The sequence below is a fragment of the Lissotriton vulgaris genome, chromosome 12 (genome assembly GCF_964263255.1).
Source record: "Lissotriton vulgaris chromosome 12, aLisVul1.2, whole genome shotgun sequence".
In the NCBI taxonomy this organism is placed as follows: Eukaryota; Metazoa; Chordata; class Amphibia; order Caudata; family Salamandridae; genus Lissotriton; species Lissotriton vulgaris.
This window is the reverse complement of record NC_141700.1, coordinates 233,701,712-233,723,890: the sequence shown is the minus strand read 5'-3', so window position 1 is coordinate 233,723,890 and position 22,179 is coordinate 233,701,712. Positions and strand designations below refer to the sequence as shown.

Below are 22,179 nucleotides of genomic sequence, written 5' to 3'. Positions count from 1 at the left end.
GCATTGCTGAATTTCTTTTGTTCAAAGGGTGGAGCTCCAGGGCAGATTGTGTGCCTTTCTGAAAGTAATCATATTAATTTCAGCGCAAGACGGGTGCTGCGATTAGCATGAATACTTTTACAAAAGCATACAATATGCCGCGCAACCGTGCCCTTTTAACAAAAGAAATACATCAAGTTTAGGAGGCACTTGCTGGTGAATTTACCTACCCCTGTGCACGCTTCACACACCCCACTGGGCGCGCTAGGCGAGATAGGAGCGCGGGCGCACATGCGTGCTCCTTATAGGGAACAGTGATCACAACACTACCTCATTCGAACAATACAACCATCAGACTTTAAACACTGTATCAATATTGTGTATGCATCACAGTAAAACAGCCAATCTAACATTTTAAGGATTAGACACAATACCTTTGGTCAGAGCAGACACATAACAAGACTGTTCCTGGACTATTCATCCTTCCCTCTTCCATCTACCAAAGTGTGCAAAATCAAACTTTTATTGAACCATCATAACTATCTAGAATTTTCATATTTTCTGCCAATTTTTCGACTAATGTAAATTTTCAATTAGTTTTTTGGTAAATTGATTTTTTTGCTTTTGAATAAAAAGACAAAGCGTCCATAGTGCTTTGAGGAAATAAGCCTTCATGCCACACATGACATGTTTACCTTAACTGTTGTTTGCTACCACACATTACAAGTATACATTGTTTCTAAACATTTACACATCCATGGCATGCATAAACTACTAGATTGTGCATGAACATATGCCAAATTATCATCCACATGAGTGGGCAATTGGGAATTATCGGCACTAGCACAGTGTATCTGAGGTGTTCATGCCAAGTAGACAGAGTTGTGGCCATAGTGTCAAACATTATTAATTCAGTATGCATCCCAGAATACTCAGTACCAGACCATATGTGCATCATCCCAATTTAAACAACAGCACACACCCATTTGAGATGTGCCTGCTGGCACAAGATATGTGCAGAATCTGATATGGCAGCAAGCTTATGTAGTTCACAATTAGGCAATGAGACAGGTGTCCATGCCATAAAACAACTATTTTCACACATACAACTCAAAGCTAAAGGTATACATGAGTTCTGTGACCCAGAGAAAAATTGTGAAGATGACAATGATCCATGTTCTATCCTAAAAGAAGTTACTGCCTTACATAATAGATGTATCTCACGTTTTTGCAGTGGCCGTTCCAGAACCATCTTAACTTCGAAAACCAGATGCAGGTACATCAGTTGACCCATAAAGCAGGCTGATAAGGCAGAGGACATGTGGACCTGTCACCACCAGCATGCCTGCTGAAGATTACATTGACATCAGACAGGTGGGAAGGAAGGACTAAGGTAAAGGTTCAGGATCACCAATGACTGCATCATGACACCATTGCTGGAGAAGGTGCTTCTGGTTATCAGTCCAGCTGCCAGTACAGCAAAAGCAAAAGTGAGGCTTAAATTGGTGCGTGAGTCAATGCAACCTAGATGAGGGCACCCAACTCTGACATTATCAGTAACTGGTACCACACCTGACTTCTGGTAAAGGTTACAGATTTGACCCATATTCGCCTCAAAAGTAGAAATGCTGCCACTTCCATGCCGATGCTTTGAGCCCTGCCTTGCATTCAGAAAAGTTCCTTGCAGCTGCACATGAGGTGAGCATTGATGCTCACTGTGATAACCAACAGGTGCTACAGTGATCTGTTCACAAACTCAAATTGTGACCACTGAGCTCTCAGTCCAGCTGCCTGAAATAATAATGGGTCCAGGTATATATTATGTCCCTATCTAAATCACACATACCTGTGTACCAGCCTATTAAATGTGTTCCCTCAGTACTTTTTAACCAACACATTTTGGCTTAGGTGGATGTTAGATTGGAAGGAATCTTGTGGGCTGTTATATTCTACTGAAATGTTATCTAGTTTTCATATTGTGACCTCATTTTATTCCCAGGTATTACAGAGATAAACTATATATAGTGCAAATTAGACACAGAAAGGTATAGTGGTGCTCTGTACATTGAAGAAAAAATATACAAAATATAATACAATGTAAAGAATGTAACAGAGTTTACATCATACCCAAATTACAACCTATTGGGCATAGGACTATTTAAAAGCAAATGCATTAACAGTAGTTGTTAACAAAAGAACTGATAATATGGCAACTTCTTAATACCGCAACCAAACTTTGTAGACACATGTAATCTGTATTTAAATGTTATCAGAAACTAAAAAGATGAATTTGAAATTAGTATCTCTAAATTGGGTTCTCTAATCTGAAATCCAAAGCATGTGTGTATGGCTTCTGGTACTAATTTATCACATACTAATAGTAAAAGAGTTAATGCATTGGGTTAATTTTTTGTTTCATCCCAATGCTTCAGGCATTATTTCCCGCATTCCCCAACATTTTCCCAATAGTCATTCATTTACTCTACAGTTTGTTTAACTCCTTAAACTCCTTGGAGACCCTGGAGAATAATTAAAAATGTCTCCTAGATGATAATTGGTCATCAGTATGGTTTGAATGCCAACAAACATAGCTGAATGCACAAGGCGTCAGTTCATCCTGCAACTGCGCCAATTACTTCCGTTAGACCTGAGAGTGATCATACTTGCAGTCATTGGTTCAAGGTGTGCTCATTCATCATTTAACTCATTTTTCATATCAATTGGAAATCCTTCTCTGTCAACTAAGACTATTGCTACAGCTTTGATCGATGATTTTCTCACAATATTAATAAATGATGTCAGCCAAATGTACCTCTGCTATTCCTGATATCCAACAGATGCTGTAATCCTGAAACTGACAATTTACCCAAAAATTGACCATTTGGTGTATTTCTTCCCCAAACCTATTGCCTCTATATCTATTTTCTGTAGGTCTCTTACATTAAAAACAAATTTCCCTCCATTAGCAATGATATGAGCATCTCCAGGATGATATGATAATGACGTGTCATCCTTACCACGTCAGGATGACTTTGATGACAAACTTTGGTATTAGTCAGTAATTCTCTATGATTGATAAGTCACATTTGCTTGTCATGGCACACACATTATGTAGTGGGTTGAACTCAGACAGCATCATATACACATAAAGGAAAGAATTGGTTACTATAGTCCTGGACTCTTTGCTCATCAGTAGCACAGCTGTCTTTGGTGTCTCCCAGTGAGTCCAGTGCTCCTTTTCGATGTCCGATATATGGGAAGTAAACGTGATTATGAAATTCATTATCTCGCCAGTCGCCCTTCCTTTCCAGGCTAAGCATTTTAGGTTGCAAGCACAAGGTTGAACCATGAGATCCTTGTCGTGGGAAGCTCTTGCGGTGTGAACTTGGAGCTCTACATGCTGGTGGAGGTGGTCGCTCTTGACTCTGGGTATTATGCAATGACTCATGATCTTATCAAATATCTCTGAGTCGAAAAAAGTATAATCCAGTGTTGAATACGTTTTGTTTGAGGTCCTAGTAAAGGCGGCTGTTTGATCCAGTGGATCATTGGTGTCTCACTTCAAAAAGGTCAGGGCCAGAAGACGGATGTTCATTTGTTGTCTTTTCCACAAAGCAATGGAATGCTTTGCCTGTAAGACTGAAAGCCAAGACTGACCATTTCACTCTTAAAAAATGACTAAAAATTGTCAATTTCCCTTTTCCTTTTTGGGTATTCACACCTACATTTGACTATCATAGCAGGACATCTGAAGGTAGCAGTGCACTTTATAAAATGACACACAAAATAACGTAACAATGTAATATGTTTACCTCTGTAATGGAAGGTGGATGCTTACCTTCAGTTTTGGGGAAAGCTGATTTCTCCAGGATCACACACAAGCTATTATGAAAATGTTCTACCCTATACCGTCCCTCTTGTTTCCTTCACTTTTCCCTAACTTATGTTAGACTTTGTTGCTTGTAATTAAGTTAAAAGTATACATTGCTTTGGATCAAATGCATTCTGAATCAACAATCACAACTTACACTTAAATAAACATAAACCTTTGTTATACTTACTTTTGCTATGACTGTTGGATGTGTTTCATTCAGGTTTTCTAGGAGATGAATTGGACTCGAGAGGGTCCATGTATTTTCAACGATATCAATGTGAGCTTTCCCTGGAGTAAAATATCCTAAAGATTCATCTCCCATGTCTTTGACCTGTACATCCAGATGATACTTGTCTACCACTGATGAACGAAGCAACAAGCTCCCTGTAGGTTAGATATAAATACGTTGCATTATTACTTTAGAATAACCAAATAATTGTTTATATTTGCAGGGTGAAGTTGTGATGTTTTGTTTTCTCTAGTATTGTTAGGTTTTTCTTTAAAATGTGCAAACTTACTTAACATAATGAAGCATGTGCTACTTTAGAAAAGTGGTTGAAAGGTTGCTAAAAATTCATTTTTTTCAGGAGCAATAAAAAAACTTTACCTTTATGAGGACAATCCTCCTACAAAATGAGTGGGAAACCTTGCCTGCAGCAGGATTTAGTGAACTGCACAGACTTTACTACTTAATGAAATGGCAATGTCTCAGGAAAAAATGCCAAAATGCAAATCAAGGATTCCGGATGAGCATCTTTGCATACACACAAATGCATGCACACATACCCATGTCCAAACACACACAAACACACATGGACACATGCACGCGGACAAACAAAAACACACACCCCGGATAGCTTACAATAGATCAGCATACCCAGATTTAAATACTTTGTTCTGCCATAACCACCTGACTTTTTTTTTCAAAGTCAAATTTTGCTTTATTTGGTTAAAAATTTAAAACCATCAAAGCACAGCAATATTTCATGGGGTAAATAACACATTATAAACAACCATATAATATAAATGACACTTTTACAAGTAAACATAACACCATCAAGAAAAACACTTGGCATTCAAATAAATAAGCAAGTTTAAAAAAATGTATCACCCATTACATTTTCCATATGAAGACCCATAATTCATTAACCAGAGCATCACATCACAAAGTTTCTATTTAAAAAGTCACCATAGGTAAGAAGGTGGAGGAAAGGTCCAACTATGTCTGTACTTTATTTCTTCGCCTGATAGCCCCCGTGATGTAGCTAGCTATCCCAAAGCACATCCCAACATTTGCAAATAGGCCAAATTTGGCCTAACTTGCTCAAAGTTACGGCCCTTTAGCAATGGCAAAATGAATTTCTTGCGCAATAAAACATAAAAATCGCAGAAAAAAACCATATGTAAAGTATTCTGCTCCTAGAAATTGTCACAAGGACAGGGCCCCAGGGCCCCTTCCTTGGTGAAGCCTTTTGGAAATGATAATAGCCATGGGAGCATGTTATAATTGAACCTTATTAATACATACAGATGATAAGGCTTGTTTAGATAGGTCAAGTATGGCTGAATTTCTCTCCCTATACTTAGCATTACAAAGCTCCTGACTGAGGGTTTTTGCAGTTCCCTTTCTTCCCTCATCATCATTACCCTGTTCAAAAACTGAAAATGTATGGCTTTAATGGCTGCCTTGCCTAATACCCCAGGGTTAGTAAACAGATCAGGGCTACCCAATAAATCCAATTGGGTTTTGACATATCGTAACCACTGGATATCAAGGGCTCTGTCTAAAGAGATACAATCTTGGATGACCAGTTGGTTTAGGTTAGGTGGCTGCTGTGCCCAAGTTCTTAGCCAGCCTAATAGTGGGGCCACGGAAATCTGATCTAAAATGTAGCCCACACCAAGGTCCTCATGATTATTAAACGTAGCAGCAGAGGCTGGGAGTGACAACAACTTACGAAAAAAGGTGTTCTCTGCCGCTTGGATTTCGTTAGCATCTGTGTGGCCCGATGCCTCGCTCCCATATAGCACCATTGGGACACACTTAGCATTGTATATTTTCATGATGGCCGGAAGTGGCTTAGAACCTAACCGTTTTGCAAACCCTAACAAAGCCCCAGTCGCCCTAACAAGGGTATTGTTTTTGAGGGCACGCTGCATGACCCAGGACCTTCTATCGTCAAAAATAATCCCTAAGTATGGGAAGGCTGGTACTTTAATGAGCTCTAGCCCTTTACAAAAAAATGTTACCCTTTTTGCCTGTCCTCCTCCTATTGACATTGAATGCAACTTTTTAAAATTAGTTATTAAATCTAGAGAGTCCATAAAATCAATAAAACAGTCTAAAAGCAGTTGTAACTCTCCTGCCGTTCTTGCCACTAACACTGCATCGTCTGCATACAATAATGCAGGGATCATTTTTGAGCCGGCTCTTGGGATATCCTAACAGGATGAGATTAGTGCATTACCCAAGTTGTTAATATAAAGCGTAAACAATAAAGGAGCAAGGATACATCCTTGCCTTACCCCTCGTTTTACTGGCCAAGCTTCTGTTAGAATCCCGTTATCATTGTAACGGACCTCTGCAGTGTTATTCTCATGGATGGCAGCCAGGAAAGATATCATTACAGGTTCCAGCCCAATGTCATGAAGGGAAGCCCATAACTTTTGTCTATTTACAAGGTTGAAAGCAGTGGACAGATTCATGAAGGCTAAATGAATGTCACCCTGCTTTGCTACTGTATACTTCCCTATGAGCAGATGTATGTTAAGGCATTGGCCTGTTGTACCTTTTCCCTGTCTGAATTCGGACTGAAGTTCCGAGACAACTGAATTTTTGTCCAACCAATCAGTAAAACGGGCTAGTACAACTTTTCCCATTATCTTGGCAGCAGAGTCCAACAGTGAGATGGGCCTATAACAGGCCGGGTCTTCTCTTGAGCCCTTTTTAAATATTGGGACTATGACTGCTTTACCCCAAGACGCTGGGAAACCAATTTTAGAGGCTGCATTAAAAACAGAGGTTAAAATCTTCGCCCATAGACTAGGATCCGCCCTATATAAATCCGCTGGCACCCCGTTCGGCCCTGGTGCTTTCCCCTTTGCTGTTGACACAATGGCCTCCATTACTTCCTCCTCAATAAAATTAATTTTTGGGCCCTGAATATTGTTCCCAAGAGTGGTGGGCAGCGTCTGACAGGTCTCGGTGTATAGGCCACTAAAATGATCCGCCCACTTTTCTGGGGGAATGAGACAATCTTTGATTGTATTATCTGTCTCGTGAAATACTGGGCTATTAATCTAGCTTGACTGAGTGCGTCCCAAGCCATCTCTTTTAGCTCGATTTTCCTTGCTTTAATTGCGGTTTTGTAGGCCCTTCTCGCCTCTGCAATCCTGATGGAGTCCCTTTCAGACTCTTTCAACACCTCCAAAAGTGCTGTATGAGCAGTATTGCACGCTTGGTCAAACTAATTTTTAAATTTCTTAGGCCTTGGTTTGCCACGCCGACTTAAGTTATCCGTTATCTGTTTTGTGATGCGTTCAAAGGCACCTAGAATTACCCTTGCCCCAGAGTCCGTATTTAGACATGTGCTCAAATCCTCAGAATTGCTATTATAGAAATTTTCAAGGAAGTCCGCTGCAGTGATTACCTCCCATCTTAGCCTGCGACCCTGGCATTTGGTAGCTATATTAGAATTAGAAATAAGGGTCGGTTGTGCCTCACTGTCAAGGGCCTTTATTTTAATGTCCATCGTGAGGGGATTGTGGTCACTCAGACCATTCTGTCTGACGCAACAAGAACTTATTAGGTCCGTCAAAAGACATGATATTAAAATGTAGTCAACAGTACTACAGTGACCTTGACCTATGTAGGTTGGGGTAGGGCACAGGGTTTCTGCTTGTGAAGGGCAAAACAAGCAATGGGCGGATAAAAAACTCTTTAGATACATCCCGCTCTTTGTGTGCACAAAATGGGTAATTACCTGCGGGCCATATTCGTGCTCCATACTTTGCAACCAGTTCAGATGACATACATGAGTATTAAAATCGCCAAGGATTAAAAGATGATGAGGAATATTTACATCAAAATCATCCAAAAATAAAGACAGTGCTTTCAAATGGTCCAATTCATCTATCCTTGTAAAGGAATTATACAAATTTACCACTAACATTGCAGGAAGATTATCACCTACAAGCTTTACAGCTAAAATGTTTGGGGAATTTGTCACAACCAGCTCCGTTTTATACCACATTTTGAGGCTAAATTGTAACGAGACCCCCTCGATCTCCCCATTGCAGATAGTTCAGCGTTTTCACTAAAAGAATGGTACCCATCCAAGTGGTAGGGATCTCTAGCCTCCCAGGTTTCCTGCAACGCAATAATATGATGCAATGACAAATAAGCCATCCAATTTGTGTCCCCTCTTTTCGCCCGCAACCCGGCAATGTTCCAGGAGAGAATCTCTACTTTGTTCTGGGATACAGTCTGCCCTGTGACTTTAGAGTCCAAAACCACTACACCAGCAAGATTAGATTGAGCAGACTGATGTGCGACCTCTTCTTCAGGGTCAGATATCAAATCCGGTGACTCCCCCTCACCCAACAACACAGCCACTATCTGGCGCTCATCAGACTCATCCCTACCCCCCTGACTTAAACCAAGACTGTTGACAGAGTACAAAGGAGGGATGATAATGGTGGAGTAGAGCCATCTAAACCTTAAAATTTCCAAACAATTGACATTTACTACACTAAAAATTCTTCTTCTCATAAGTACTGCAATTTGAAACATTCAGTCCAGCATCTGTTTCCAAACTCTTTCGTCCCATGCAGCGATATGCGATAAAGCTTGACGACTCCGCTTAGCAGTACAGTCAATCCAGTACCAACTGGCATCTGAAAACTCTGCTGCTCAGAATTGCCTCCTGCCACTGGAGGTGGCCGCTCCAGCAGCGAATAACATTTACGCCGTATTTCAATCATGTTTTTATTGGTTAGTGCCTGAAGAAGGATGGAAAGCAAGAAGTATACAGTCCCATTTACGGTGCTCAGATGGTGCATTGCAGCTGCTGGTGTAGGAGAAGTTGATCCTGCTTCAAGAGTTGGGTTCTAATGCAAAGCAGACTGAATCCTCTTTTCAGGTACTTACCACTGTTCCTAAAAGCTACTGCACAGCTCGGATTTGAATGGGATCAGGGTGAGGTGTTAATGAGACTAAAGAATAAGCCAATACCAAAAAAGACAAAAGTTGCAGACTCAGAAAACATGGATCTGAAGCAAACCACGAAAAGCAGGCCTGCACTCTTCAACCATAACACTTTGGGAAAACAGGGCAATAGTGATGAGTTAAACGCACTGACTGCAACCTGAAAATTCTAACTTGATTAACTGTTTATACAAGTATCTTCAATTCATATACTAATATCATATTTTCCTCTCAAGTCTGTCTGGTTGTCTAACATGACGTTAAACTTCTTGTTAAAGATTGCCCTTTCCTTGCTTGCCGTATTGTGTCCAGCCATATGCAGTCAGCTCAAAGATGACCTGCAGCAAGGAATCAGGGCCTAATTTAGACTTTGGTGGATGGAGGTAAATCCGTTACTACGTCATATTACTTTACTCCTGCTGTACTGAGTGCCCCCTGCCCTTCAAAGTTAGAGATGCCCTTAAGCCCAGCGGACATCTCTTAACATAGGAAGGAATCCCAGTGGCACCGGTTCCTGTCAATGTATTAAAAGTTTGACAGATGGCACTGTCAAAATGACGGTACCATCCATCAAACTTTTAAAAACAAAATCCAAAAGTGTGTGTGTGTGTTTTTTTATGTAAATGCAAAAACTAAAGACTCTTATTTGGATTCTGATTACAACAATTAATGACCACAAACATCGGAGCGTCTGCGAGCGGTCATCTCCTTTATGCCTGCCGTTGGCGATACCAGTAAATAAATGTAAAAATATATTTTAGGTCTGGCCTGAAGAAACCATTACCTGTTTCACCAGCCTCTCATATTGACCAAACACATATTCATATATACAAACACAGAGGAGATTTGAGTCAACACTCTTCATCCAATTGCCTGTTAAATTGTCATTCAACTTTTGCTTCCACCCTTCACTGCATAAAGTAATGGGCAATGGGTCTGCCCACTTAAGTTATCGGCTTTCTTCGACTGCGAGTGATAGGCTTTTTTTTCTGCTCACATGCATGTTAAAAGTAGTGCTCTACAGTGCCAGAGCTGGTGGGTCAATCTCTTCTTTCATTACTTCTTTTTTTTATTTATTACTCATTTATTCTTTTTTACTTTGTAAAACTTTACCTCCTACTTTATGTGAATGCAAAATAAATACATAAAAACACTGCATGCTTTTCAAGGCAAGACTCCTTAACTTTGTCAATATTTGTATTATATAAGAAGTGAAAATTGATGATTCACCCAGTCAATACAGGAACAGTTATAATTCTGCTTCTTCATTTCAAGGGTCTATCTAGTTGAGATACACAAGGTTGTCTGCCAGAATCCTAAGACTACATTTTGTGTAGTGATATTTCGGGGGTCGCAGTGAACAACAGAGGCAGTGGAATCTTGACTCTCCCTTAAAAATATGTTGACTTACCAGAACAAGGATAACTGGTCCGAAATGATTGGTTGGCATGTCAAACGTTAACAATTCAGCACTTGTAATCAACACTGGGCTTCTGCCCAAAAATCTAACCAGATATGAAATCCTGCAGCAAGTAGCTTATTGGAGATCTTGCCAATACTTATTTGACTTTATCTTGATACCTCCTCTTGATGGAGCTGAGACTTCTCAATTTGTCTAATCTGGGTACATGCTTAATGCCCAGTTGAGGCTCTGCTGGCCTGCTCTGATGCTGAAATTATTGGCTTGGAAGTTCCCAGGCAGTTCAGGAAGTCACAAATGCTGTCCCAGGAGCCCTCTCTTCCCGCTCATCAGACGCTGATGGAAGACTGTACAAGGCAAACTCTACAAGTGCAGCTGAGTGATATGGAGACCCTACCTGGTGAGCGGTGCCCTCCTCTACTTATGTCTACTGGCTTCCATCTTTGTCAGACCTCTGCCTTACCCTTTCCTGGAATTCACAAACCTCCATACCGCATGGTTTTGAACATGTTTAAACTACACTTTTCATACCCAAACTGTAATTATTTTTAGTAGTTGCATCACAAAACAGAATTGCCCAGCCCAACATCATCTTACAATATCCCTGTTTTGGGATAGGAACAGCAAACATTGTCCAATCACCACTGCAAGGTTCGTTAAATAGTCCAAAGTAGCTCCACCAGTTTCCCCATACTTTAGCGTGCTTAAGTGGGCAGCCTGTGTCAAAGTTACTAGGTTCTTCCCTCTTAGCACAGCAACCCATTGCAGCATGCCATGTAAAAGTGCTGTGAGGCTGCTTAGTTTTTCAGTTGTGTGTAATGTCCCTTTGAGCTACTAGTGAAGTGATGTCACCAGTGTGTGCTCTGTGCCAATTCACCCAAGGACTTCCAGAATGCCTAACAAAGCCATTCTAGGGAGAACTACACAGGCATCTCCAGCGCCCTAGTTAACACTGTTCCTTCAGCTTTTCAGTAGTGCATTATCACTGTGCATGGTCAAACCACATGATAGAATTCTGCATCCAGTGAGGAGCACCGGGAGCGTTCTGGCACGGCCCAACTGCCCACTTTCCACAGCCATCTGGGTGTAAGGTAAGTGGTGTGTAGGTAATTGAGCTGGATGAGACTCAAACAGGAAGAGAGGACAAGGACGCAGGGTCCCATGTCTCCATCTCGCCAGTCGGCTTCATCCAATGGTCCCACCCAGGTTTGCCATCTCTGTTTGAGGGAGTCAAATTTGTCTGGGAAATTGAATATAACTGATCAGTATATCTGGGAGATCCCCCTTTTCCCAGTGCACCCTGAAGAAGTTCAGCCTCAACCAGCCTGTACACCAGGGGTTTTACAATTCCTTCTTGATGGTGGCAGGGTGTGTGTCTTAACCGTAGGTATTTTTTTAATTGGGGGGCTGAGGGTGTGGATTGGGACTGCAGTTCCTGATATGACTTAATTGAAGATCCCTGCCATATGTCACCTAGGTTGATGATTCCTATTCTGTCCCATTTGTCAAATCCGTCTAGCTGCAACACTTGGCAGAGCCAATGCCTTTTAAGAAAGTGGGGTTTGCTGCATTGGTTTCTTCTCCCATTCATTCGTTTGAAGCGCAGTGCACCCTATTGGATTTACCAATCTGGTGGGCTTGAGGAGATGTTGGGGAAGAGAGGCTAGGTAGAGGACGTGGAGGGCATAGTCCAGGCCAGGGGGACAGTTCTAATCTATATGCTGGATTCCCCCAACCATCATTTAGTCAATCATACATTACTAGAAGTTGAGAGGGCCAGTCGGATGTTTCCCATGCCCATACCTCCATTGCAGGTCTAAATTCCACTTTTCTTAAAAAAATGTAATGGTGGGCCTATAAGGGTCCCAATCCGTGGCATGGGTGAGCTGATTTGCATGGGCACATAGTGGTTCAGCAGAATTACTTTGAACTGGTTAGAACAGCAGTGGTGCTGGAACAATTTAAAGTGGGATCATGGCCGTCTCTGTGACCTAACTAGAGTCACGGGTTGTGAAAACTTCAAGTTCCACTCAAAGACCAAATGCACCTAATAACTCATACCTGTTTATCGGGATGTAGGGGTATAATGGGAGCTTGCGACTTTAAGCGTGCAGAAAAAGGTGAAGCAGAATTAACTTAAGGTTCTTTAGAATTTTGGGAATTTAGTTAACTACATATTTATATTCACTTTGGAAATTGCTAATAGGATTTGCTTAATCATAAAAAAAATAGAAAAAAATCAAGAGAAATTGGTTCTCTGGGTATTAGTGCACCCCGTCAAGAAGCTCTTCATTCGTTCTACACATCTCAAAACTGAATTAAATGATCCACAAAGTAGATTCCTGGAATTATTCGAGATTCCATGACAATATGATTTAAACAACAACTTATTTAATTTACCAAAGACAAATAATATCATGGAAATACTATTTTTTAAATGTTTTTATTACAGCTCCCAGCAAAGTTTGGTAAGCACTGAGGGCAATACATTCACACATATCACTGCAGGGCCAAAAGTAAGGGCCTGGTTTACAGTTCGGTGGATAGATTACTTTGTCACAAATTTGATGGATAACCAATGGGCCGTATTACAAGTGCATTGTATCCAATAGTACTTGTAATAGGGTGGGCAGGATAGCCCTAATTTTTGTGATGGAGTAAGTCATCTGCTGAGCACTAAAGCAGGCCCTAAGTCCTTCATATATATCTGGCTGATCATTTTTTGTGCTCAATTTGTCTGACTGAAACACAGATATATTGGAGTGCCACCTCTGCCCTTTTTGTGCTTATGTGTTTGGGTATTCCATGATCTGTTTACAGGTTGCACCTACCTTTAAAACTGAGGTATATAAGGCCTTGGGGACCCCAAGAGACCAACAGCAGTGTTTCTTTATTTCACTGCCTACTCTTAAGAAATGCATTTGTCAACACTTACCAAGGGGAAGGGGTTCCTTGGGGACCCCTTCCTGTTTGCAAATGCCTTACCACTCCCTTTCAGTAGTCATATATTACTGTGAATCTGCATTTGGAAAGGACACCCTAAACACACACCTTCCAAATACCATTTCGATATGTAGACAGAAACCCAAATTGTTAATTGGCAATGTGTTATCGAAGTGCAATTTGGGTTCTTACATGCCAAGATGCCTTTTTTCAGTTTCAAATGGCCTAATTCTGTGAATTGGACTTTTTGAGATTGCAAGAAGCCTTTGTATATGTGGCCCTATTTAGAGTTTGCAATATCAAAGGGGATAATGGACGGAGCGTTTGTGCAAATCAAACACTCACCCCCAGTTAACTGATCTGGGTTGGATCCATCATCATTCTTTAGCTCACTCCACCTCTCCAGTTCAGACATGGCCATATGCAAATCAGTCTGACCCTGTGCTTCATGGGAACAGTCCAGCCCGAGCTGCCAAGCCATGTCTTCCCTAGACCGGAAACTAGCATCCTGGGTACGGTTTCGGGCTATCTTGAATCCAGTGGCAAAGTGAGCAAGTGACCCACGTCTGGGCATATTTAGAGTTTAGCCAGACTGGATACTCAGTCACATGAAATGTCCGCCCTATTACAAGTTCACTATATCTGATTGCACTTGTAATATAGCAGGTGGGATATCTGTCACATTTTGTTGGAGTATCCTGTCTACAAACTCTAAATACGTCCCTAAGCACAAATACACATTTTTGTTGCTGCATAATTAGAGCAAAATAGCACACAATTCCAATATGCAACATACAAAATAACACATTTGTAAAAATTAGCACCTGCTGAGAAGTTTATCAATCTGCTCCAATATTACGATGAATGTGGCTAGTGTAACCAGTTAATGTACAACATGATCAATGCAATGAAGTTGCAATGTTTTGCTAAGCAGGGGCCTGGGCGGAAGGTGCGGGTGCCGCCCTGTCAGCCCAGGGAGACGAGAGGAGATTGGCAGGTGTAGTACCGGTGCTGCAGTTGAGGTATCACATCTCCAGCATTTGCTCCCTGAACAGGTGAAATGTTGGACGCATCCAGTGCACCATCCGAATTAGAGACCGAAGCTGTCCTCGCTACATTGAGGGCAGTGTAGTGACCGGATATTTTATTCTATTTCTGAGTGATGGTGACTTTAGTCTACTACCATCTTAGTACAGTGGATAGATCCCTATTTTCGGCTTATTCTTAGGGTTAGCCTATTGACTTTGGCATAATAATATGTCCTCTTATCATTTTCAGGCCTGAAGGCCTATATTAGAGGGTAGATCCTTTATTCCTGATATTATATTACCTATTGGTAGGGCTTGCGTATGTATTTAGATAGAGCTATGCGTCTCTTTCAGCTTATTCGGCCTACAGGGCCCAAACGAGAGAGACTCCATTTTCATTCCTGCCTCGGCTACTCGAGGCGCTTGTAGGTCAAGAGTGATGTTTTAGTTATGAGCTGTTGTTCACTGGAGAGGAACCGGTCAGAGCTGGCCCTTATCGGAGGAATGTAAGCAGAGCTCGGGTTTTAAATGAAACAACAGTTGGCCACTGTGGGAGCGTCGGAGGCCCAGAGACTAGTACAGGAATCTGGTGGGCGGCAGGTTACTGTCTGGAAATTTCCATGAAAGAGGAGCTCTTTATATTATTGAGGTGTAGAGAGGAGAGGAAGGCAGATGACAGTTAGCAGATGCAGTCGACAGTTGGAGTTTGGAGCGATCGAAGGCCGATGATCTTTTGGAGAGACTGAAGCTACATCGTGAGTCAGTCTGTTAGAGCAGTTGGAGATAGTTAACCGTCGGAGTTAGAAGAATCAGAGTGAAGAAGTTAGTTGAATAGATTGAATTTTGGAGGTGAAGACAGTTCGTGGGAGAGAGGAAGCCAGTGCAAAGTAATCGGTGCAGAGCTGAGAAACAGAGAAGAAGACGAGAGAAGGGTTCCAGTGCTTTGAAGGAGCATAGCGGTGCAGACGTGTATCCGTGGGTGCAGAGTAGAATCTGAGATGAGCCAAGGCACAGACGAGAGAGGGACCCAGATGACAGCTAGAACCGGACTCTGTAATTATAAGGTGAAGTCTGTCCTGCTATTATAGAACGCATCTATACTAATTCTTTCCTTTACTTTCCAGGCTATGCTTAGATTGTTAGATAGTATTGTGACTTCATAATGTAATGTTTTCTTTGTCTGTTATTGTGCAATAAAGGGAGCCCAGTTTGTAAAGAACACATACTTGAGTATTGTTTCTATGATAAAGCTAACCTTTCTTTACAGCCAGGTGCTATCGTATGGAAGGATCGGCGATTCCCTTCCTACAGGTAACTGATGTGGGAGATTGATGTGAGTTGAATGTCAGGGAATAATTCTTAAGTGTAACAATTTGGCAGTTCTTGTGTGAGAGGATCGGAATTCCTATCTATCACATGAGGGATAACAATTTATATAAGATAGAACCCCAGTAAATATTAGGTATAAAGAAACTTCCCCAGTAGAGAGAGAGAAGGTATTAATTGGACAGTGAGATCGCTCAAGATAGGGCGTTAATGAGAGCACCAATTGGGATTGGTGTGTAGTGAGATCGCTCAAGATAGGGCGTTAATGAGAGCACCGATTGGGGATGGTGTGTAGTGATATCGCTCAAGATAGGGCATTAATGAGAGCACCAATTGTGGTTGGTGTGGTATAGTGAGCTGCTCTCCACCATGAGAAGGAGGGTAGAATAGTCCGGGCCAGATTGTCGCGGGGCTATAAGGTAAGATCATAGGATGGGACATGGAATTCCGTAGTTATTAGTGACCATTCTTAGTAACCCCTTAGATCTAGTAGTGTTTTTGATGATATAAGCTTGTATATTGCGAGTGCCCCATTCCCGGGTAAGTTTTCAGGAACCATTGTAAATAGGGTCCGGGAAGGGATGGTGTTACGTTTTGGCCGGGTTGGTTGTATCTTGGTGAGTGGGTGATTCTTGGTCTGAGAATCCGGTCCTTACATTTGGCGTCACAACAGTTTACGAAAGCCTTGTAACGCGTTTTGTTGTTATCTTGTTGGTTTGCGCTCGGCGTGTGCGGAGGTTCTTTTTGTATATTTTTGTTTATTTCTGTATATATATCTACTTTTGGTACCATGTTTTTGAGAAGGTCAAAATCTACTCTTAAATTACCTATTGATATTCCCGGATGGGAATCAACGCCTTATGAGGCGCTAGCTATTGAATGGGCTGATTGTACTGGTTTGAGTGAGAGCTGGAATTCTTGTCTGGAAACAGCGGATCTGGCTCAGGAGATTGCTTGCTTACAGAAAGCACTGATTGTGAAGGGCGAGGAGCTAGGACGGAGAGGTTGGATTTTGTTGTATGCGTACAGGCTTGTACATGAGAAGTTTGTGAAGTCGCAGCGTCAATGCAAATAATTTGAAGATCAGTTTGTTGAAGTGCAGAATGCTTATACTCTCTTGAGATGTCAGAATAAATTGCTTGCCGACAAACTTGATACATACCAGACTATTGCGGAAAGAGCTGCTGTTCGAATTGCTAAATACAAATACAGACATCGACGTGGTCGAGTCAGTAAAAGGAAAGTGCGTTTGGTTGTGGCGAAAGCAGGGCTCGATTGGAACCCTGATAAGTGGGATGGTAATATCTGGGACTCGAATGAGTCTGGCTCCTCGGCTGAGGAGAATGAGAGGCGTGAACCTTCTCGTACTGAACGTGACTGTAAATCGTGTGCTTCTTGTGCATCTGATGATCGGTTTAAATGTGAAGATCGCGCGGAAGTTTCTGCGCATCCTGTCTTTCGAAGAAAATTACAACAGGCTCCTGGCAATCCCAATGGGGTTGCTTTGGATAGTTTGGAAGATTTTACACAACAGAAGGTTAGTGACATGTTGGTACGATTTCGACAACGGCCTGGTGAAGCCTTACTTAGATGGATGGTGCGTCTTTTTGAATTAGGTGCTGCTGGCCTCATGTTGGATGTGGGAGATGCGCTGAAGTTCTGTTCTTTGAATTCCGATTCTACTGTTCAAGATCATTTTCGGAATTATAATAATAGTCAGATTAGTTTGCTTCAATTAGTGACGGAGGGTTGTAATCAAAAATATCCTACTGAATCTGATTGGTCTTTGAATGATAAGCTGTGGTATACTTTGAGAGATTAGAAAAAGAAGGTAGGGGGGTCAAAAGGGGAAAGTTTAATGACCACGGTAGCTCAAACCCCTTTATCAACTGAAGAAACAAACGGGAGTTACCTGGTCAGATTGCTTGCCTACGTGCTGTGTCATGCCAAAAAAGACCACTAAACCAACATGTCCTCGCAGTGATAATACTGGGTTAGAGAAATTCCCATCAGCCCACCCTTATTGGCGGAGTGTCGTCATGTGGGATGTAAACCATGAACCATAGTTTCTCCCAATGCACCTAGTAATGATGCGGACATAGGTTCTGGAAGGTGTTGTTCTGAACCACAGTATTTCAGAGGTAGGACCTGATGGAGTGCAGTGCTCGTGCAAAAAGGAACAGAAGTGAATAAAATTGGCTCCTGGGACAAAAAATATGTTTATTCAGTATTGTCCAGGGTCAAGAGTAAAAACAACACCTCATAGTCTTAAAGAATAACTATGTCATGGCGTAGTGCGTGGAGGTCGACATGTTTCAGCTGGGAGGACCACTAGTCCAAGCTTTCTTCAGGACCACTAGATGTTACGCATCTGCACTGTGTGAAATATAAAGTATATTAACATTTGGGATTAATCCTACCAGATCTTTGGGCCCAAAGTATTCCCTGGTGTTTATCCAACTGGTCGTGATTTTCCTAAAGTGGAAAAAACAGTGTGAGAGACATTAGTGATATAATGGAAATTAAAAACACAACACAACAAAAATAGGCAGGGCGGCAGAAGACTGTTCTCCGCCTATCAGAAGCTACATAAGTCTCCTGATTTGGAACTGATTCAGTTACACAGTATTGGTTTATCTATGTTCTACTCACCCAACATTCTGTGGGAGAAGACCTCACCTCACCCGGCACCTACTCGGGAAGAAGGAGGCCCCGCTCTGTTAGGGATGGAAAAAGTGTAGTGGCCTCAGATGAAGGTTCTATTGAGGTACAGAGTAAACATACTCTACTTATCCATATGGATATCCTAACAAATACTAGTTGATTAAGAAGAGACTCAACCCAAACAGAAAGCATGGTCATGACCAGGCTTGGGGATGATGTTGATTGTGAAATGGTTGAGCTATAGGTACTGGCTAAACCTACACAAAACAGTTTCTTGAGAGCATAGTATAGGAGAGACCAAAGGGTCTAGATTGGTGCCTACAGGACAACAACAATTGAGTAAACAGGACTTAAAATGGTATTCCTAGTTGCTAGATCTTAGGTTTACAGGGAGCCATACCTGTCCGTCGGTACCCCAATGGCCAGCGTCCGAGTGGGAGTGGAGGTGATTTAAGCTGTGAAAGCTTCCTTGTTAAATACCCGCTTTAATTGGTCAATTAGCGCGAAAAAACTGCACTTTTTATGGAAGGGCAATGCCTATTGGCTGGCGCTGCCTGACTCTTATCCTCAATTACATCAGACGCTAAACGCGCATGTGCAGATAATTAGCCTCAAGCCTACGCGCTGACACTCTGGCGCGATTTGTATCTTGGGCCGAATTGAACAAATCGCGCATGCGCCAAGCGGGAATGCATTGCGCATGCGCGAGGCGAAGACATCGCTCGCGTATGTCAGCGGTAGCGACCGCACTGTTTATAGTGCGCATGCGCGAAGCGAACCACATCGCCCGCATTTGTTCGCGCTGTATCAGCTTTGCTTATTGTTTGCGCATTACTATAATGTGATTCTCGCCCTCAATTTAAATGTGTTTGCACAAGAGGACGTGTTGAGATAAGCTATAGTTAAAAAGCATATCACGATGTATGTAAACAAACCTCTTGATTAATACTATGCATTGAGGCATAACAATAATAGGATTAGGAGGTTGTCAATCCACACGCGGGGGGTTCAAAGGTTGGTGTATGACCCACATGTATGTCTGTTATGTGCGTAAATGACTGGTCCCGGAGTGTACATTCCAGATGTATAGGGCAACATATGTATAAGAATGTCAACCTAGCGAGGGGCTAGGGGAAGATGTAGTCCTATGGTGCCTATATGTCTATCAATAGTTGTATTGAATGGAGTCCAAACTTTAAAGCACTGTGTGTTTAAGAGGGCAGATAGGTTGTTGTTAGCGCAACCTTGGTAAGTTATAAGGACGCCCAGGGTATGTTGTCATTGAGCCCATAGGTGCTGCTGGCCTCATGTTGGATCAATCAATCAATCAATCAAAGACATTTATAGAGCGCGCTACATACCCGTAGGGTCTCAAGGCGCTGGGGGGGGGGGGGGGGGGGGGGGGGGGCGGGGGGGGGGGGGGGGGGGGGGGGGGGGGGGGGGGGGGGGGGGGGGGGGGGGGGGTCTGGCTTGGGTCAGGCGCAGGTCGGTCGGGAGGGAGTTCCAGGTCTTGGCGGCCAGGTAGGAGAAGGTCCTTCCTCCTGTAGTCGCTCTTCGGATGCGGGGGACGTCGGCGAGGGCGTGGTTGGCTGATCGGAGGTGGCGTTTGGGAGCGTAGAAGTTGACTCGGCTGTTGAGGTAGCTCGGGCCTTGGTCGTGTAGGGCTTTGTGTGCGTGGGTGAGGAGGCGGAAGGTGATTCTTTTGTTGACGGGGAGCCAGTGAAGGTCTCTCAGATGTCCGGAGATGTGGCTGGTTCGTGGGATGTCGAGGATGAGTCTGGCTGAGGCGTTCTGGATCCGCTGGAGTCTCTTCTGGAGCTTGGCGGTGGTACCGGCGTAGAGGGCGTTGCCGTAGTCCAGTCGGCTGGTGACGAGGGCCTGGGTGACGGTCTTCCTGGTCTCGGTGGGGATCCACCGGAAGATCTTCCGTAGCATGCGAAGGATGTTGAAGCATGCCGATGAGACGTTGTTGACTTGCCTGGTCATGGAGAGGGAGGAGTCCAGGATGAAGCCCAGGTTGCGCGCATGGTCTGTCGGTTTGGGTGCGGTGCCCAGGGCGGGAGGCCACCAGGAGTCGTCCCAGGCGGAGGGTGAGGAGCCCAGGATGAGGACCTCCGTCTTGTCCGAGTTCAGTTTCAGGCGGCTGGTCGTCATCCACTCGGCTACCTCTTTCATCCCTTCGTGCAGGTTGGCTCTGGCGGCGGCGGGGTCGTTGGTCAGGGAGAGGATCAGCTGGGTGTCATCGGCGTAGGAGATTATGTTGAGGTTGTGCTGGCGTGCGATGGCCGCGAGGGGGCTCATGTAGACGTTGAAGAGGGTGGGGCTCAGAGAGGATCCTTGAGGGACGCCGCAGATGACTTCGGTGGCCTCTGACTTGTACGGTGATAGACGGACTCTCTGTGTTCTTCCGTCGAGGAAGGAGATGATCCATTCCAGCGCCTTGTCCTGGATTCCGACGTTGCTGAGGCGCTGTACTAGGGTGCGGTGGCAGACAGTGTTGAATGCCGCGGAGAGGTCTAGGAGGATGAGGGCCGCTGTTTCTCCGTTGTCCATCAGGGCTTGGATGTCATCGGTGGCGGCGATGAGGGCGGTCTCGGTGCTGTGATTGGCTCGGAAGCCGGACTGTGAGGGGTCGAGGGATCCATTCGTCTCGAGGAAGGCGGCCATCTGCTTGTTGACGGTCTTCTCGATGACTTTGGCTGGAAACGGGAGGAGCGAGATGGGGCGGTAGTTCTTGAGTTCGGTGGGGTCCGCTGTGGGTTTCTTGAGAAGAGCGCTGAGTTCGGCGTGCTTCCAGCTCTCAGGGAAGGTGGCGGTGTCGAAGGATGTGTTGATGATGTCTCGCAGGTGGGGTGCGATGACAGCGTCAGCCTTGTTGAAGATGTGGTGAGGGCAGGGGTCAGTCGGTGATCCGGAGTGGATGGAGTTCATCGTGCGGATGGTGTCTTCGGTGCTGGGTATGGGAGATGCGCTGAAGTTCTGTTCTTTGAGTTCCGATTCTACTGTTCAAGATCATTTTCGGAATTATAATAATAATGGTCAGATTAGTTTGCTTCAATTAGTGACGGAGGGTTGTAATCAAAAATATCCTACTGAATCTGATTGGTCTTTGAATGATAAGCTGTGGTATACTTTGAGAGATGCCTCGCAGAGACTGAAAGAGGAGGTGATGAAGACAGCGATTTTTCTAGGTACTTCTGACAGATTGATGGATGGCTTGTTGACTTCTTCTGTGCGGAATAGAATCATTCGTTCCGCCCCTGTTGCCTATAAGCAGGTCGTGATAACATTGTTGATTAATCAAACTGGCAGTCCTTTGTCTCTTGTGCTTGAGGTTGTGCGTCAACTTGGTGAATTGGGTGAGTGGCTGAATTGGTGGATTGGTGAATTGGTGAATTGGGTGAGTGTCTGAAACCGGACAGACAATCCAGACCCGAGGGTCGTACTGGTGGTGATTATCGATTTACTAGACGTGACATGTTTCTCGCCTTGTTGGATGATGGTGTGAAAAGAGAAGATATTGATGGTGAGCCGAATAATCGATTGTGGGCTATGTTCCACAAACGTGGCTTGGACAAAAAGGAAGGTGCTAGGCGAGTGCGTAAACAGGATTATGATCGTGCTTATTCTGATGACAGTGAGGATGACAAAAACCGTGGCAAGTCTGACAGGAATGGCAGAAGATGGTCTGAGAGGGATGTGTCTCCCTATTGTGAACGTGAGAGAAAGGAAAGGGGAG

General features: G+C 43.5%; 1 protein-coding gene across 1 annotated transcript in view; it reads right to left on the bottom strand.

Annotated features, from left to right (window-relative positions):
• The window catches only part of CDH16 (cadherin 16), a 777,195-nt gene that overhangs the window by 557,290 nt on the left and 197,726 nt on the right, over window positions 1-22,179 (bottom strand). The window contains exon 7 of the mRNA XM_086947729.1: window positions 4,041-4,237. Within this exon, the coding sequence (XP_086803855.1) occupies window positions 4,041-4,237 (197 nt within the window). The remainder of the gene's footprint in view (window positions 1-4,040; window positions 4,238-22,179) is intronic.